The sequence below is a fragment of the Strix aluco genome, chromosome 24, assembly GCF_031877795.1.
Source record: "Strix aluco isolate bStrAlu1 chromosome 24, bStrAlu1.hap1, whole genome shotgun sequence".
Lineage (NCBI taxonomy): Eukaryota > Metazoa > Chordata > Aves > Strigiformes > Strigidae > Strix > Strix aluco.
The window spans coordinates 4,566,084-4,583,375 of record NC_133954.1 but is presented as its reverse complement, the minus strand read 5'-3'; the positions used below and the strand labels follow the sequence as shown (position 1 = coordinate 4,583,375).

General features: G+C 43.9%; 1 protein-coding gene and 1 long non-coding RNA gene across 3 annotated transcripts in view; one reads left to right on the top strand and one right to left on the bottom strand.

Annotated features, from left to right (window-relative positions):
* The window catches only part of WNT3 (Wnt family member 3), a 51,980-nt gene extending 39,763 nt beyond the window's left edge, over positions 1-12,217 (bottom strand). For both annotated transcript variants that reach the window (XM_074849761.1, XM_074849762.1), the window contains exon 1: positions 12,094-12,217. In XM_074849761.1, coding sequence (XP_074705862.1) covers positions 12,094-12,173 — 80 coding nt within the window. In that variant the 5' untranslated portion in view covers positions 12,174-12,217. The remainder of the gene's footprint in view (positions 1-12,093) is intronic.
* An 85-nt stretch (positions 12,218-12,302) lies between these two features.
* On the top strand, positions 12,303-16,365 carry LOC141934367 (uncharacterized). The gene is made up of 3 exons (XR_012626306.1): positions 12,303-12,442; positions 12,638-12,691; positions 16,012-16,365. It is a non-coding gene; the product is annotated as an uncharacterized LOC141934367 (long non-coding RNA).
* Positions 16,366-17,292: the final 927 nt, after the last annotated feature.

Genomic DNA, 17,292 nt, shown 5'->3' with positions numbered 1-17,292 from the left:
ATGGGTACTGTATTGATCATTTTGTTATGAATGTAACTACAATACTTTGAGCCAGGCCTCCTGGATTAGACTAAACAAAAGTAGTTATTGCAGTGCAGGTAAGTGGAGTAGCAGTAGTACTAGTGGTACCAGTGGTATGGTGGGAGACACCACCATGGCAATGCGTGTCTGCCTCAGCTCTGGAAACAGCTGTGCTAAATGGGGTAATATAATTTCTGAACATCTGGGAAGACTCATCTGTGTCCTCGGGGTATAAAAGGCTGATTTTCAAGAACCAGATCATTTAGTGTGTAGGTGACAGTGCTATAACCAGTGTGTCTCCCTACTGTCTGGCTGGTCCTAATTCTCCTTGTAGTGTGTTTGTGCAAGCTCTCATTTATCTGAACAAGGGTTGAGTAAGGGTTGCCCCCAAGGTATGAGACCACTGTTCATGATAACACTGTGAAGACTGCAGACACGGCCCAGAAGACAGGGGGTGAGACTCCTTCAGGGGTTTTGGTAGAACCTAAGTCCCCAAAACAGTCCTGAACATTGCACCACTGTTTCCCCACAAAAGCCACAAAAGAGACCTTTGTTTCTGGAGATCTTATTTTTAGGAGATTTACAGGAAAAAGTGAGGAAACTGAAATGAAAAGTAAAAATATACAAATAACCATAACTCAGTGTACTACATAAACTACTTGTCAAGCAGAAATCAGATGGATTTCATTAAAAACTTATTAAAGGTGATTTGGTTGTTACCAAAGATAATGAGGCCAGAGCACGTACAATGCAATAATAATTCAGAATTTAAAAAGACAATGGAAAATCTTTTGCAACAATGAACACAAACAGAAAAAACCTTAAGTATTGAAAGCATCAGCAGTCATGGGAAACATCTATTAGGAAATCAGGTGAAAAACCAGATCAGTGATGAGGGAATTGCACAGCTGAAGCCTTGGCTATCTCTGCTATTGGTTGAAATCTGGGCTGGAGGCTGAAAGAGTAAATCCTACAAGAAAATTAATGATTTTATGAGGTTAACAGATAAGTCTGGACTCAGCTGCATTGTACATGCAGATAATGAGAGTCATCCAGTGTACTGCAGACATTTCAGCTGACACCATTGTCCTGGTCTGTCACAATAGTCCAAGGAGAAAAATAAGCACTGATCTCATTTTAGACCTCTGCAAGTAAAGCCCAAGCTGCAAATGTGCCACTGTCAGTAAGGCAACTAGCTAAGATGAAGCTACGTGCACTGCAGATATCTCCAGTGGGAGGAGTAGGGAGCTGAGGGGCACTTGTTAGGACTCCACTGGAGCTGTGAAAAGCCCCTGTGACATTTTCCAAGGATCACTGCAAATTTCTTAATTACAATTCTTCACAATTTCTAGAAAGTAACTGCAGGAAAACTGGATGACTATGAGACATAGAAATGGCTTCAGAATAAAAAAAAAAAAAATCAAGATTTTATCACCCAACACTCACCCTTTCTGTTTTAAACTTGCAAGGTCTATTTTTGAAAAGGCGGAAGAAGATCTCCAGTGTCTGAGCCAATGCGGTGCTAGAGGGGCTCAGGGAAAGTGTTTCTCATTCAAAAATGAAAGGTGCAAGTACTGGGAAAGGTGCCAGTTAGACTTGATTAGATTTGTAAGATTAATTAAAACCAGACAGGTTCAGAGAATAGTGAAAAAGACAAATTAGCAAATTAGCAAATCAGGAAACCTATCTTTAGAAAAGGAATTAGAAACAGTTTGGCTCCTTTATCATAGCAAATTTGCTTATCAAAGCATAGTTCTTTCATGTTTTCAGAGACGGCGGAGCAACTACAATAACAGTCCTGGTGATCATCATTTTTGTTACAGGGTAAATATTCCATTTTTCAAGCCTGTGCAGTAGGAGCCCTTTCAGCCAAGCATGGCTCGCAGTTTCTTTCTTAGGTGACAGTGGAGGTTTTCTTGACTAACCTGCATCAGCACTAGCCTATCTGTCTACTGAATATGTTGGATGTACGATCTGGAAACAGGCATCCTCTAGCTAGGGTCATGTGTTAGACAAGGAAGACAAGATATATTTGTAAAGGACCACTGTCTTACCCAGTGTATTTCAACTACTTTCTGTTTTGGGGTTAGTTTGGAATTTTTAAGCAGTCCTGTCTACACTCCTAGTCAGAATAAATGGCCCAGGTGGCCAAGAAAGCCAACGGCATCCTGTCTTGGCTTGTATTAGAAATAGTGTGACCAGCAGAAGTAGGGAGGTGACAGTCCCCCTGTGCTCTGCACTGGTGAGGCCACACCTGGAGGGTTGTGTCCAGTTTTGGGCACCTCAATCCGAGGGAGATCTCGAGGTGCTGGAGCGAGTGCAGAGGAGGGCAACAAGGCTGGTGAAGGTCCTGGAGAATAAATCTTATGAGGAGCGATTGAAGGAGCTGGGACGGTTTAGTTTGAGGAGGAGAAGGCAAAGGAGAGACCTCATCACTCTCTACAACTACTTGAAAGGACATTGTAGAGAGGTTGGTGCTGGTCTCTTCTCACAGGTGATTAGTGACAGAACAAGAGGGAATGGCTTTAAACTGCAACAGGGGAGGGTCAGACTGGAATGAGGAAAAAATGTTTCCCAGAAAGAGTGGTCAGAGAGTGGAATAGGCTGCCCAGGGAGGGGGTGGAGTCCCCACCCCTGGGTGTGTTTAAGGGTCGTTTGGATGAGCTGTTGGGGGATGTGGGGTAGGGGAGAACTTTGTAGAGTCGGGCTGAGGGTTGGACTCGATGATCCCGAGGGCCTTTTCCAACCTGAATGATTCTGTGATTCTGTAAGAAACAGAGAGCTTCTGGACTGGAAAAAGTGGGAACTCTCAAGATATGCCTAAGCTTTCTTTTCAGGTATTATCATAGGAAAAGCTGTAAATCTTACACAGTCGATAGTGTTAAAAAGGCACTAAGTGTCAATCATGACACAGTTTCTCACCTATGCCCCATCCAGATATGGCTTTTATCCTGAAAACTTCAACAGCCTTAAATAACATAGACTGATATCAGAAGCTTTTCATTACATCCAGTATCACTGTAATATTACCTACAAACTCGAGTAAAATTAAACCACTTCCACTTGTAGATACAAAATGAACCTCAGATCAGGTCAACAAAATTAAGATTGCATCTGCCAACAGAAGGCTAAAATTAAACTTTGAGTAATTTAAGGAACATGAGCTATAATTGTCTACACATGGGGTTTGTAAATTATACAGCCAAGATCCTGACAAATCCTTCCCATTTCAGATCCTTCAGGGGAATCTCTGATAGATCCACTGAGTGGTATTGGGAACTGAAGAAGAATAATAAGAAGAATGAGAACATATGCAGGAGCTGGTGAACATCAAATTTGTCTCTTTCCAACAACAGCCAGTGGAAAATAGGTGTCTAGTCTGCAGACATTGGGTGGCTCCATCTACCAACAGAGGAAAGAGACCAAGTGATTTCATCCTTTCCAAAATCAGACCAAAGTAGACTTCCTGGAGATCTGCCTTATGGACAGGTATTGACAGACTGTGCCTTGGTGATTTGCATACAATAGCATCCTACCTTTCTGTGAAAGAAATCCCGTTGCAATTCTCTTGCTATGGATCAGTATTTATAACTTTTTAGAGCTAGAACATTGAGCACGATTTCCATTACAAGCTCCATTTAGAGCCATTGCTTTTAGGAAACTGAGAGTAAGAGTATGGTTAAACAGAGAAGGAATGCCAGCCTACTGGATTTTTATTTCCAGGTTTGACCATATCTCCTGAGACATGATCATATCCATATGGACACAAATAAAATCCATTAATCCATCTTCAAAAAACCTTTGGTGTGAGCTTCATAATGTTGTAAAAATGATAATAGCTACCGAGAAGTATTTCTTGTATGGACAAAGGCCTTGACTTTCATCAAGAACTTTGGGTGTGTCCATACTGTTGAATGGCTGGACTCTGAATCCAGAATTCTTTCTATTTTAATGCTCAGAAATGCTCCATATTTGATATGCCGTCACATATTAAAACCAGCCAAACACCGGTCAGTGGGAAGACAGCAGCTAGCAGCTGCTAAGACTCCTACTAGATGTGCCTAGCTTGTTTTACTCAGGCCTGGCAAAAATATCAAAACAGGTTCAAGTTGAGCCAAATTGCCATAGATACTACTTTGACTCAACACAAGTCATGCAAATCAGATGTACAATGCTAAGACAGTGTTAGCAGAGAGACATATCTAAACAAATGCCATTGCTAACCCAGCTGACTGATTTTTATAGGTTAAGCATGCACTGAATAGAGCAGCTTCGTTCTCATGATGCAAAAGGGATACTGCACTCTTGCTCACGTTGAGATCTATGTTGGCAGATCCACCAACAACTTCTGTGTCTGAACACTAGATGAGGTGTATTTCTAGATGACTGGCCTATCTGCTGTTGTGCCTTCAAAACTGAGATTTGTGGCACACAACAGATGAAGATATTTTTCAGTTGAATGCATGACAGAGATAATTCAAAGCGCTGTGCATTATATCTACATATTTTCGGTACACAGCACAATTCTTTAATCTTTATTATTTCATATTTAAAGTTTGCTTCTTAGTTTTTTCAAACTAGTTGCTTGAACATTTTCCTGCCTTTCCATACAAAATCCAGCCAATAGTTCAGGTTGAACTGTTTGACCTGGCAGTGGAAAGGCCTGACGAGCATCACTGAGACCCTATCACCAATGTCAGGTGGAACATAACCTTCTACCTCCTGGCTACCAGCCCCAGTGAGTATGTGGGCAGAGTTCATTTGGCCTCTGGGACAACAGTGGAAACCAAGTGCCCTCAAAGTGTCAGCTAAACTATGAAAGTGTAATTTAAAAGTCAGAAGTGATTTAGTGACCTTAGAGTCATGTCCTCTGAGGGCTCAGACTGCCCAGCTCTGTACTGTGCTGAGAGGGAGGAAGGGCTGAAGGCATTCTTGCATCTCTCCTTGGCTCACACACCCAGTAAAGCAGCGACTGCACGACAGGAGCTGGAGCTCAACAGAGCCAAGATAGATGCAGCGAGAAAGCATTAACTAAAGACCTGTCATGACCTAGCTGGAGTGGAAATGACTCACATCTGGGCACAGAAGATGTGTAGCATACAGCAGCGTGACTTGAGTGACCATCAGGTTTCTCCTTGGCATGTGTGTGTCGGGCCATATGTTGCCATCGTAAGCCTTGGGCTGTCACATGGGTGAGAGTTGCTTAGTTGTGCTTAGGGTGCTAATGAAGGCCCCACTCCCCATTAAACATACTCTGGAGATCGAATAATCCAGGATCTGTCTAACACTTTGCATCTTTTGTAGCACTGCTGTTGGCTTCAGCAAAGTGTTTATCACACTCAAAGAAATGATGCCTGAGAGGATCCCTGAAGGTCTCTAGTCCAAGCACCTGCTCAGAGTAGAACACTCCCCAGCACCAGCCCAGGGCAGGCAGGGCTTCATGCAGTTGAGTCTTGCAAATGTCCAAGGACAGCGCCTCCTTACCTCCGTGAACACCTGGCTCAGGGCCACACCATGCTGAAGCAAGGAAGGTCTCCTCATGCAAGCAGGAACCTCTGAAGTCCCAGCTTGTGGCAATTGCCCTTTGCTATATTGTTCAACACTACAGAGAAAAGATTGGCTCTATCATATTTGTAAGAGCTCTTCAAGAAGCCATAGGCTGCTGTTGAACAGCCCTCAGTCTCCTCTTGGCCAGACTAAATGAGCCCAGGTCCCACCACCTTTCCTGGTGAGTCACGTGCCCCAGATCCTCACCATCTTGGAAGCACCCACTGGTCACTCTCCAGTTTCTCTTCATCCCTCCTGAGCTGGCAAGGGGACACTTCTCAACACAGTATTACAGTTGCCCCAAATGCCAAGCAGAGGATGACAGCTCCCTTAAATCTGCTGCCCACGCTTCTCCCAGTGTAGCCCAGCACACAGTTCATTCTGTTTGTGATGAGCACAACTGTGAGTTCATGTTCCTGCTGTCAACCACTGACACCAGTTCCCTGCCCGCATACATGCAACTGTGTTGGTGGGGTTCACACCCGGGTCTCTATCTGACCACATCAAGGTGAGTGTTGATATATAGCTGGGGAAGTAAGTCAGCATGTAGAACAACTGGCGTGTCAGTTCACCTGTTGATGGCCCCCAGCATCCCCAACACCACCTGAGCGGAGACTACTGGGTGGCCAGGAGTACCCCTCGTGCTCTTGCAAGGTGCTTCACTGTGTCAAATGCTGCTTATACTGAAAGGTTCAAATGAAAAGCAATCAGTTTGCAATTAAATGGCCTCTTAAAAGCTTTTTGTGACCACTTAAATTTACTTCTGAATTTAGTAACAAGACGGGTAACAAATTTCTGGCTTAAGGGCAGAAATGCTTTTAAGTTTTCTCCCTGTGTTCATCTGGCTCCAGGCTTGTGTTGGCCCTGCAGGTCAGAGTGGGTCCCTGGGACCAGGACACTCCAGGAGACATGAGTTGTCAGTTTTTGAGGGAATGAGACTTCCTGATATTTAGGGAAGCGCATACATTTCTTCTTGCTCTGTACTGTTGTGTTCTCGTAGCATTTTGAAGCTGTTGCTGAACTCAGGACTCCACTGCACTGCACTCTGCCATGCAGGGGGGAAAGAAAGCCAACAAGAGAAGCCACCTGGCCATGCTAAGACTCTGCCAACACCTGTGGTATGTTGAGGTCCACAAGGCTGTACATCCTCAGAAGCTCTCCTCTGGCAATGACTAGGGCTGCCCATGTGTGTTTGCTGTACAGGACAGATGATGAATCTGAATTCCAGCTTGAAAAGCTCTTTCTTTCATGGCATGGACTAACCATCCCATTTGGCAGGGTGGTGATATGGATGCCCATGTAAAATGCTAAAGAAAACCTTTAAGACCACAAGATCCTGAATGCTTGTGGCTATTTAGTTATTGACAGCTCTTTTCATGAGCGGCCACACGCCACTCCAGCATCTCTCCTCATTACCTTTGGCCTCACGGCAATCCCCAGGTAGCTTCACCTACAGACAAGCTTTGACACATGTAGGGGCAGCCGTCTGCGGCATTACCCACCAGACGCCGGCGGGTGTTAACACCCCTGCAGCAGCGTCAGCAGAAGGCGACGTGTGGTTTATGCGTCAGCTCTTCCAGTTCAGAGCTTCACGTGCCAGCGCAGGCCACTGGTAGAGGTGCTTTGGCTTCGTGTGCCAGACCGGGAGCCAGAGCAGCACCTCTGGGCTTGCACAGTGAGTGCCGTCAGCTCTGTCACTGACAAACTCCATCATTATCTTAGTCATTTTTCCCCAGAACTGCATTTTAAGCTGTAGGAAAATTATATGTGGGGTCTTTTTCTTCCTTTGTAGTGCTACAGCAGCTGGATTTGCATCAGGAAATCCACTCTCATAGTCTGATGCAATTTTATTTGTTTCGAATAAAGCTTTAAGGGCCACATGCCTGTAACAGAACACAGGCTACAGTTTATAAATGTTTTGAACCTTCAGAAAATGAAAAAAACAAGACTGCCAAGAGAATGAGGTCTCCCATTCATTACAGCAAGGTGAGACACTGAAAGCTAAAGAAGACAAGTTACATGTCATCTCAGACTACATCTACATGCAAATGGTTTTCACATACAGGTTTTTCCTAATGAGGAAGCTACTGTGGGACCAGTGAAAACATGTTTTTAAGTTTCTATCTGCCGCTTCCTAGGGGCCCAAGGCCACTGGGATCCTCAGCCAGGTGCCAAAGCCTCCAGCTTCCCCTGCAAACATTTCTGAGGGATAGAAATAAAATTTAATAACATATGATGGACAAAACCATTCTTCCAGTTGCCAGGTCATTTGCTTAGAGGCCAACAAATGCTGGATGGGAAAATGCACTTGGTGAGAGTCAGAGTTATGGGCAGTGACCTATTAATATTATGTCTTGAGGAATGATGAGAGGAGTGGGGCTGAGTTTTTTACTCCCTGTTTACACCAGTGACTCCAAATCTGGCTCATTTCTCCAGGCTAGTGACACACCAGAGGTTTTCAAGAGTTTTTGGTGAATGATGCTCATGGAACAGGAGAGCATTTGGTGTTTCTTTTCAGTTCATAGGTGGAGTTGTCTCACTGATTGTCTTTTTCAGCCCCTGCACATGTATTAGCATCCTGGGAGCAGTTTCTGCTTGTTTTCTGGGCCACAATATCTCTGTTGGCCTGCACTGACACAGCTCTGGCCATGGACTAGAGTTTCATCTAAATTCTCTCAGGACTGTACTAGAAAGCTCTGGGCCCATCCATCAGTCTGTCTATATGCTGCATTGACCAGTCTTTCATACCTTGATCCCTCCCAACCCCAATGACTCAGACTCTGTTATCTGTACTGTCATTGGGGTATTTGGGATTAAAAAAATGACTGCAGGTGTGATCAGTGTCACCACCACTCATTCTGCTGGCACCTAAAAAGGCTATTGGCATGACCCATGACTGCTGCTGCAGGGCTGGGGTGCCAGCCACGGCCCCGTTGCCCGCTTTGCTTCCATCCATACCATCCCTGTATGGACGAGTCTGGAAGAGCAGCAGTCCTGGTCTCCGTGGACTCACGACATCTATCTATTTCTTCCTTCTCTGCCTCTCTTTTAGCAGCAGTAACCCAGACAGCATAAGTGTTGGACACATATCTGAGGAAGCTTTTGTTGGCTTCAGCTCCTCTTGTCAGCACTCTCGCAGGCAGCATTTAGATGACCTTTTCCTGTCTGTGCCCCATTTGTTCCTTTTCACTGCTGTAATAAGATGGAGCCATGTGAAGAAGGGTTGGACCTATGGCAAAATGCCACCCCTGTTCACTGAAAATTGCATCTACAGTCTGTGCTACCCCTGGACATTGCTCAGGCATTGCCTGGGAAAATGCTAGTTGGTCGGGGACAAGATGATGTCAGGGAGTGGCTAGCAATCAAACAGGCTGGACTGCAAACCCTCCTCTTGGCTTTGCAGCCCAGTGGCTCCACCTTCCTGCTGCCACCAGTGAGCCTGGACACTGCAGATCTGGATTTGCACTGCAGAGTCCTCCCCTTGCGTGCCGTCTGTCCAGACTGCTCCCCGTGCCAAGAGCTGATGCCTTCAGCCTCACTGCCTTGCATATAACGCTTCACCACTGAGGCCAAGGGCAGGATCCGCCCTTCAGCATGATGGTGTGCAAGCTGGAGGGGTGCTGTTGAGTTATGCTCTCTCTAGATAATATAACCAGATGGCCAGCATCCTTCCTGGCCCCTCTAAAAATACAACTCAGTGCAAACCCTCAGCAACTTCATCTTTTTGCTTTTATCCCTTCCACTGCACTGCTGTTGACGTTGTGCTTGCCGGCATTGTCTGACTGCACTATGGAGCTGCCAGATTATTCCAGCCACCCCTAAACCCATTTACAAGGTGCCAAGACCCTGTTCTCATTGCACTTTTTTCCTTGTGCACATTAGACACTTTTTCCCCACTACAGGAATAAACGTTTTTCCTATTTGTGCCCCAAAGCAGAGATGTTCTGTTTTGATTTTGCTGTCAAAATATTCCCTAGACAGTAGAAAAGTATCTAGAAAGGTTGCACCGGCAGGCTGGACACTGTCTGTCAGCAGTCTGTGGGTCCTGAACAGTCTTCCTGAATGTCTCGTATTTAGCAGAGATGGGTTTAGCTGAGGATAAGGAAGCACTGATGATCTTTGGTCCAACCTGGTCTGGAGGGGTGCAGGAGCCCAGTGCAGGGGACTGGGCTCATGCTGTGCCCCATCTTTGCTTCCCTCACCTTGTTTTGGGGTGTGTAGAACCCTGCAAGTGGGACATTCCCCAAGGTCTGCTCTGTGCCTGCCTAAAGATCAGAGGATCAGGAAGACAACTGGAAAAAGATGATTTTTTTAAGAGTATCACACCATGCCAGAGCACACTGTGCATAAGATCTCAGCTCCACAGAGCAGATATTCAAAGCCCTCAGTGGGACTGAAGGATATATTTCATTTTGTGTGCTGTGGGAAGCATTGTATCTGCCCGAGCAGTCGGGGAGCCCTGGCCCAGATATTTCTGTGTTTCTGCTCCCTCAGCCTTCAAGAAACCTCTAAAATCCTATGCTATTTTTGACAGCCCCTCAACCCTACGTGGGGCATCTCATCATATCCCCCCAGTGCAGCGGAGAGTCTCTGGCGCTTCAGTATTACCAGAATCTCCAAAAAATTTGCAAGATGCAGATCTATTGAATAAAATTCTGCAGATAGCTTGTTTGAGTCCCTCCTTTCCCATGGATGCTGCTTGCCATGCCCCTGGTGTTTCTGTACTACATGCCCTCTGTATTGTTCATTTTGGGTGAACTTGCAAGGATTTTGGAGAGGGCAGGGACATGGGGCAGACACCTGTCTGCAGCATCTTCTCCTGAAAACAAGGAGAGACATTTTGCTCACTGAGACATTTTTGCATCATGGGGAAAAAACAGACCTTTTCGTCAAGAAGATTTCAGTTCCTTGCTCTGAGAGTGGAAACCCTCCTTGATTTGGGCATTAAATCCTGGTTTATATCAAAGCCTGAGGCAGGTCAGGAGCTGGTGAGACCCTGGGAGAGCTGATGTCACGGCAAGGTATCGTTGCCCCATGCAGATTCTTGTCTTTAGATCCAGCCATGTAATTTTGACCTGTTCTACAACCCACCGCGCACACCCGTTCAGACATGCCGGTCCCCAGATGAAGGAGAAAAGGGATGTAAGGAATCAAAGTGATGCTGTCTATATTTCAGTAGGCTCCCCTGCCCCAGGCTTAGGTCCTGAAGTTAGGCAGCCACGCTCAGGGCGAGGAAATAATTTAATTCTTCAGGAAAACATGCTGTGATTTAGCCATTTCATGAACCTGCGTAGCTTTTAAACGCTTCCTAAGCGTGGACTTCTCATTGTATTCTCAGTCTTTCTCTACTGGAACTGCACATTTTCATTCTCAAAGTCCGCAGTAATAAGCTGATTATTAAAAGAAAATTGTCTTTTCCCTTCTGATTTCTAAATATTCCCAGACATGGCAGTCCATTTCCAAGTTCACTCCCACCTACTTCTTGCCATCTCCATGTTGGCACTGAAAGGATCTAATTCAGTAATAAAAAAAAAGACTTTTCTGGAAAGGCGAAAATAACCCAAGAATCTCAGTAGCACCAAATTCCAACATCTCCCTCTTTGCCCTACAGATCATTAGGCTTACAGCCCCTACCTGGCACATACAGAAACTTAACGAGATATATTCCAATGAGAAATCCTACACGATAAAGAGAGAAATTAACTGAAATATTCTGTTATGCAACTCACTGTCTGCTGTGTTTAAATGACCTGAAATGTTTTATTCTGTATTTTTTGTTCTAAAGTGCTTCCATTAACATTTTGTTAACATATTTATTTATATACTGTTTATTTTTAAAATAAGTAACTCAGGTTACTTATCAGCCACATTATAAGATATAACCTATTCTTTTAAAAATTATTTTTATTGTTGGTACAAGGAAATAAGTGACATTTCCATAATTAAAAAGAACAAAAATCTATCTTTGAGGAATTTTGCTAATGAATATTTTCTCAGGTGCCATTTGCGTTCTCAGCTTATTTGCCGGACTAAATTCACATGACAGAATACAACAAAAGAACAGAAAGAAGTCCAAAAACTGCAGCAGCCAAAAAGAAAATAGAATTAATTTTTTTTTTAAAGGATCGATCACAGTTTAATGGAAAGGAAGAAAATACCTGCTACACAGTTATGCAACAGACAAAATTCCTATTGCACAAGAAAATAAAAATGCAACCTTTTACATCTAAAACAAATGCCTATTGCTACAGAGGCGAAAATGGAGAAATTAAGAGTGGTGGGGAAGACTCCATTTGCGTAAAGGGAAACCTAGACATTGCCCCTTAAAAATAACCCCCAAACTTTTCATTAATTACTGGTCAAATCTGAAGAAATTATGCCTAGAATCAAACATGCAGTTGTGGCCAAATCAGCAGGACGAAGGGTGAAAAGGAAGGAACACGCATACACACAAATCCCATAGCTAATAATTAATTAATTCATTAATCAATCATAGAAAGAGGGAAGGGGGGGAAGGAATCTTACCACCAAATTGGGTAACCGGCTAAGACCTTTGTGCCATTGAAGAGAAAAGATAAAATTAGTCCAAGCAGGTGGTAATCCATTAGTCCAGGCTGGTGCAAGGGGAAAATCTCAGCGAAGTTTTCAGAAAAACATTAAGTGCGAAAATGAAGAATCCCCCTCCTTCCAGGAAAAAAAAAAAAAAAAAAAAAAAAAAGAGTTAAACAAAGTCCCTTGTAGTGCGGATGACTTTCTGGCTTGTCAGAAACACACCTCTCCAAGCCTTTTCCCTGTAGATCATCCAAAAGCGTCTATTAAAAAGTGCAGGGCTTGGGGATGTCAGCAGGCAGCCAATCAGACCGCATGGCCCAAGGTAAGGGATGAGTCTCAGCTCAGGGCTGTCAATCATGCTCTCCTCCCCCTCCACCCCACAACTTTGTTCCTAGCCCTCACTTCCACAGACAAACCCTCTTTGCAAGAGACTTTACTGGGGCAGTGAGATTTTTTGGTGTTTGTTTGTTTTGGTTTTTTTTTTAATTTTAAAATTTTTGTTTTTAATTTCACTTAGAAACCCAGGATGCACAGACCCTGCTTCTGGCTTGGCATGCCAAGACTTTGCAAGGTAAGGGTGAAGGGTGACTGTGATTGTGCTTAATCTCACGGTGGGGGTGAGATAGACAACTTATTCTTTAGATGGAGAGGGAGGTGAACATTAACCCTTGCAGGAGGCAGAGCTAATGGGAGCACCAAAGAGGCAGAATAACTCTCTGAAAGTGTTGATGTGAGCCATGTGGGCAAAACTGGTTATAAGCTTTAAATGAAATCTTCACTGCCCAGGTTTTTCAAAGTGTGTGGGTGGAATGGATGGCGGGGAGAAGCAGTGGCAGCCTGGTTTTCTATTGAGAAAAAATGCCATGTCATGGTGAGAGTGGAGCAGGCGGACGGGAAGATGTCCCATTAATGAATTTCTAGTGGAGTGCATCTCTGGATGCAGAAAGATGAAAATATTATTAAAAACCCACACATGTAATTAAAAAAATAAATCACAAGGACTATCACTTCTCTAAAGTTGCAAATAGACCCAGCAAAGGTTTTTCTTGAAAACCTTTGTTATTGCATAGAGACACTGTTTTTACAGGAGCTATTGTGTCAGAGTAGCAGGTCTTAGGGATGATGCAACAGAATGGGACAAAGAAATGGGAGAAGTCAAAAAAAGTTTCTTTTGCTCATAAAGCATCCTCAGCAATCACAGCTCTATTGCCTGCAGTGGAGCTGCCCACTTTGTAACCACCTGGAGATTAGGTGCTTTAGGAGCAGCCATTAAATCAATTTATTGCAGTGATGGCTGTAACAGAGCTCCAAGGTCCTATCTTGGGCAGCCCAATGCATCTCATGGCTTTGAAAGTTGTAGACCTTCTCCTGATATTAACGCTCTGGGTACAAATGCATTCCTTGTTGTTATTTAATGACTAGGATACACCTGCCTCATGCCTCTGTCTTTCCTGATTCCCAGTTCTTACAGATTTTAGTGTATTTGGACGCTGAGTTAGTGCAGAGCTGCTCTCACAAGTGGTAACTGGTTTCCCGGCCATCATGATCCAAGAGAGGACATCTACCAGCTTTTTGCTCTGTGCCTTACCTCTTCATCAGTCCCTGCATCTGCTGCAAGGACTATGAGGCCAAGCTTCTCCAGACAACTGTTTTTTCCATCTGTCTGTGACCCATCATAGATGTTAAACATGGCTTGTTCCTCCTGTGGGATTTCAAATCCCAAAGGGTATATTGGGTGTAGTCTATCCTGGCATATCTCCTACCTGGCACCAGCTATGCTTTGTTGAATGCAATCACTTGGGTTTAAGAAAGCAGTGATTTTCAAATGAGCATTTGGAGACACATGGATTTAATCTGTTTCACTAAATTAAACACTACCTGGCAATGTTCTCCAGAATTATTGTCCATATTTTTAGCTATGAAGCATGGACCCTGGCATGGGTCTGACCTGGCCAACTTGCACAGTCCTGAAGAAATTTTAGTTACAGCTGGGGCTATTGTGGAACAGGAACTATTCCAAATGGACCCTTAAGATGTGACCTGCATCTTGTGGGGGTTAAGTGAGTTTAGCAGGATGGATGAAGGTGGTCCTGTGTGCCTGTGTCTCTGGTTCCAGTGCCAGGGAATGGTCACAGGCACTTTAAAATTGCCAGTTAAAGTAAGCCATGGAGTATGTGAATTTCCACTAAAGACCCTATAAGTCTACCTAACAAAAGCAGACCTTAAATTGCTACACAGGTTTGTACCTCTATTGGTGGATGTTTTGGAGTTGCACAAGCAGAATAAGAGTTAAAAGTACTGAGTGAGAGAATTTCTGTCATTAAAATGTCAAACTGTTAGAGGCAGCAAAAGGAGAGACTGAAGTGAGATATCTCAGGTGATACTACAGGTGGCTGATATCCCATGGAAGAGGACGGAAAATCCCCAACACTGCAGAAGTCCAATGGGGAAAAGATTTTGAAATCTGAACTGAATGATTGGTTGGAGACCACCATCAGGGTCCTGGTGGCTGGGACATTCCTGTCCATCAGATATTGGGGAACAATACAAAGTGCTCTTTATCCATTTCTTGATGCTGGGATTTATAAATCAAACCAGTAACATGCTATAAAGTGCTTCCTCTGCAGACAGCCAAGTGGGGGAAAGTGACATAAGACCCAAACCCCAGAGACTTTATTTGCTGTTGTGCATTGGGCAGAGTGTTGCTTTGGGAAGGACTGCATTACAAAAGCAGTGGAGATGTTAAAGCACCTACCCACACTCGACTGACTGCCCAACATCGTATTGATGAGGCCACAGACGGGTTTTGAAAGATCAACAACATGTTGGTGAACATTTGATCCCCAGCTCACTGAAGTCAAGGGAAAGCTCTCTGTAGACTCTGACAGGTATCTGATGAAGTTTCTTGAGTTGCTTGTCCTCCCACACCTTTTAACTTCTCCCATCCGTTGCTCTCTTTGTCTGCTCTGAACATCATGGAGCGTTTATCCCAGCATCATAAGGAATTCATGTTGTCCTACCTTTTGGGAAGAGACTGTGTTTCGAGAGTGTCTGCAGTTGCTTTGGTTTGGAGATCCTGTGAGATCCTGCGAGATCGAAGGTCCTTATTGTTTCTAACCCTGTTCACATGTGACTCATAGTGACTCTTGACTCCAAGTTTCTTCCACTGAAATGAGTAGAAAAATGAGTAGAAAAACAATGTAAGGTTTCAGTTGTGTCTTTGGTTGTATCAACCTAGACCCCCAATGCCTTAAAATGGCAGACATGTCTCACCAAAGAGTATGACCTGTCTCACAGGAATGAAGACTACGTTGTCTGTGAAATGAACAGACTTACTTTCAGTCTTCTCTGCTGTGAAATGAAAATCTGATGCGTACATGCTAAAATTATCCTGGGGATATTTCATGCTAACCTGAACAAATATTTATAAGTTCTACAGCAAACATTAATTTTAAATGTAATTTCTAAGAGCAAATGACAGTTATCCAAAAGAGTACAATTTCGAAATTTCACTCATAGATGCCTCCTTGTGCTGCTGACTGACAGTTTTATTTACTGAGGGTCTTTTCAATCACATCAGTCTGTCTAGTTTGCAATATTGACTCTTATAGACCAGTTTCAATATGCCCAGAAATGAAAAAAATAGAGGAAGCTAGAGGTTTGGCTGCTCAAGAAAAGTCCTGTTGCCTTTATAATGTCAATATAAAGGTCCTTCTGTATTGTGCTAACATTGTGGTACTGCAAACTCAACCACTGGAGGTGCCAAGGCATCCAAAGGGATCCTTTGGTTTGTTCTAACAACACTCCAGCAAAGGAGCATTGTAATCACATTGAAAACATGCGTCTCCTTCCCCTCAGTGCTCTAACTTTTGTAACTTTTCCTTCTTTTAGCTTTTCTTCCTTTCTCTGTCAGAATCTACCAGCAGGAAGAAACCAAGTGCCTGGGAAAGGTGACGGGACCATGTAGCCTCCTGGATTTGTTCTCAATGTGTGTTTCAACATACTGAGCCACTGATGAGTGTGAGACACCAGGAACTCAAACCCTTCCTGGTGCGGTTCAGCTGTCCTTGGTGGAATTACCCCACGGTTGGTGTGACATGAAGAGGATGACTCAGACCACACAGAAAAGGGCAAGAGATGGATGATGACCTGGGATGACCTGAAAGAGGGGGCTTAGATGCCTGATTCGGTGTGTTGGGGGAAGCAGGGAACGTACAAAACCTGTGATCCATGGTTCAGCACGAAGCAATGGCATCAGAGTGATTGATTTGCAGGTCGACTCTGGTTCAGTGGTGGGAGGGTGGCTTAGCTGGGTGCTAGATGTTGAACTGCACATTTGGGCACTTCTGGGCATGGCCAGAAATAGGAACTGAGAAGGTGGGTCCCTTGGGACCACAGTCTTTAGGGTTTCAAGTCTTAGAAGCAGCTGAGTGTGTTGTTTTGAAGACCTAAATTTTGGTCTTAGTACCTAAAATGGAAGTAAAATAGCAAATTACTTCTCTGATGGCTCTAGCCATCAGTCCTAAAGTAAATAATTATTCAAAAGTATGTAAAGAGCTGAAGAAATCCTTCCTCAAAGCATGAATGAGCCGTCTGAGTTCCTGCCATCTTAAACTACTGAAATCCTGGGTGTTTCTGAGGACTGTGTTTGCTGCTAATTTGCAACTCATAGCCTTAATATTTCTCTCTAATCTTACCCATTCCTCAGTTTTCTTGGCCAGATCTCTCTCCTAGATCCTTATGTTCCCTCTGTCTCTAATGGACTCTCCTCCTCTGCTGTTTCTGGTTCTTCATATCCCGGTTCACGTTACCTGGGCACACCAAGGCAATCATTACCTGGAAACAACAATCCTGTATTAACACGTGAGCAGAGTGAGCAAAGGCCTTCACCATCATTTTTACTGTCTTAGGAGTAAATTTATGGCTTATTTTTTCTGCAAATAGCCTTACCTCACTCCATTTTTTTACAAACTATTCTAAGATGAAGGTATAGAAATCCCGCACTTAGGATATTTTTTGTCTTTCAGTGAAGGCAGAGACTCTGTTGAACCAAAATTTTACTGCAATATCTCAGAAAGTCTTGTGGCTAAGGGCCTGGGACTTCTTTTTTTGTTTGTTTGTTTAGAAACAAAAGATTACGCTCTTAAAACATTGGTGGAATAACCTGCTGTA